Here is a 1,280-nt window from a genome sequence, read left to right on the forward strand (position 1 = left end):
ATAGCCGGCCAAAAAGTTGGGCTGAAGTATAAAATGCTAAAAGGTCATTGTTGAAAGTTTCATTGTTGCATTGTGTCCTTTTATGTCCAATGGATGGAGACAGTTACAATTTACCTGAATATGATCCATGAAATTATGGAAAAATATGTTTGTAAAGACAACAAACCATTCAAATCCATTTCTTTATCAACGAAAGTTGACTACTGATGACATAAGGGCGCTCCATGGTTGCTCAGCAATCACCGCGTCATTGGAAAGAGGGTATTGCTTTCATCAATCTCCTGGTTCTGCTTCTGCATCCATTGAATTAGTTGCAATATGTATTTTTCCTACCTCGTTGTGGAATTATTCATTATCATTAAAAACTCCAGACAGCTTGATTGATATCCTTACACGTGGAAAGAAATAATGGGTACGCACATTTCCCCCACTCCACGCGCAGATGTTGGCATAGTAACAATCGCCGCTGGTCAAAAGGGAAGTTTACCTTAGCTCAGGTAATGACCGCTATTGTACACACAGAAATGAATGGAGAGTCTCTGTAGATGTTTGTTGCTAGGCTAGCTTCTGTCGTAGTTACTGTTGAAAATACGATGAGGTAAATTCCAACTTTCATACGACGCATTTGAGATCTGCAGAAGGACGAAATATGGCGTATGACTGCATAGAGCGCCGGCTGCGCCGACTGTTTGAACTTTACGGCGGGTTGGTGGCCCGTTATCCGTTACCTTTCTTGATTATCCCGATTCTGGTTGCGGGGTGTTTGGGGTCAGGTATGCACTTTTTTTTTTTTTTCAACTTTTACGTGTCCGGCACGACACTTCATTCTATGCAGTCAACTCTGCACAAAAAGCAGAAGAACAAAAAAATTATCGCACACATCTTCTAGCGTTATCTTTCCATTTAACCACGACACATATATAGAGTACTTGGCGATTGTCAGCAAAGTAATAGAATATTTGTTAGATCCTAACAAATCATTATCCTCAGTGATATTTATTCTACCCCAGAAATTTCTTAGTCTAGCACATTCTAGAAACATGTGTTCATAGTTTTCAAGCTTATTGCAGATTTCACATACTGTATACATTTCCAGACACATTTCTTATATTCCACATGCCAAGCAAGTATCTACATGGTAGTGTTTTATGCAACAGTTTGAAATTGAATTCACACAGCTTATTGTGTTTAAGCCCCCTTTACAAATCAAGAATTTAGCTCCGGCGAGTTGTCAGCGAGCTCTAAATTACAAGGAGGTATGACCCTGATGCTGACGAAGA

General features: G+C 39.7%; 1 protein-coding gene across 1 annotated transcript in view; it reads left to right on the forward strand.

Annotated features, from left to right (window-relative positions):
- The first annotated feature begins 546 nt into the window (after positions 1 to 546).
- Positions 547 to 1,280, forward strand: part of LOC118431097 (patched domain-containing protein 3-like) — a 4,519-nt gene continuing 3,785 nt past the window's right edge. Inside the window, exon 1 of the mRNA XM_035842205.1 lies at positions 547 to 773. Within this exon, the coding sequence (XP_035698098.1) occupies positions 650 to 773 (124 nt within the window). The 5' untranslated portion in view covers positions 547 to 649. The remainder of the gene's footprint in view (positions 774 to 1,280) is intronic.

The sequence above is a fragment of the Branchiostoma floridae genome, chromosome 1 (genome assembly GCF_000003815.2).
Source record: "Branchiostoma floridae strain S238N-H82 chromosome 1, Bfl_VNyyK, whole genome shotgun sequence".
Classification (NCBI taxonomy): domain Eukaryota; kingdom Metazoa; phylum Chordata; class Leptocardii; order Amphioxiformes; family Branchiostomatidae; genus Branchiostoma; species Branchiostoma floridae.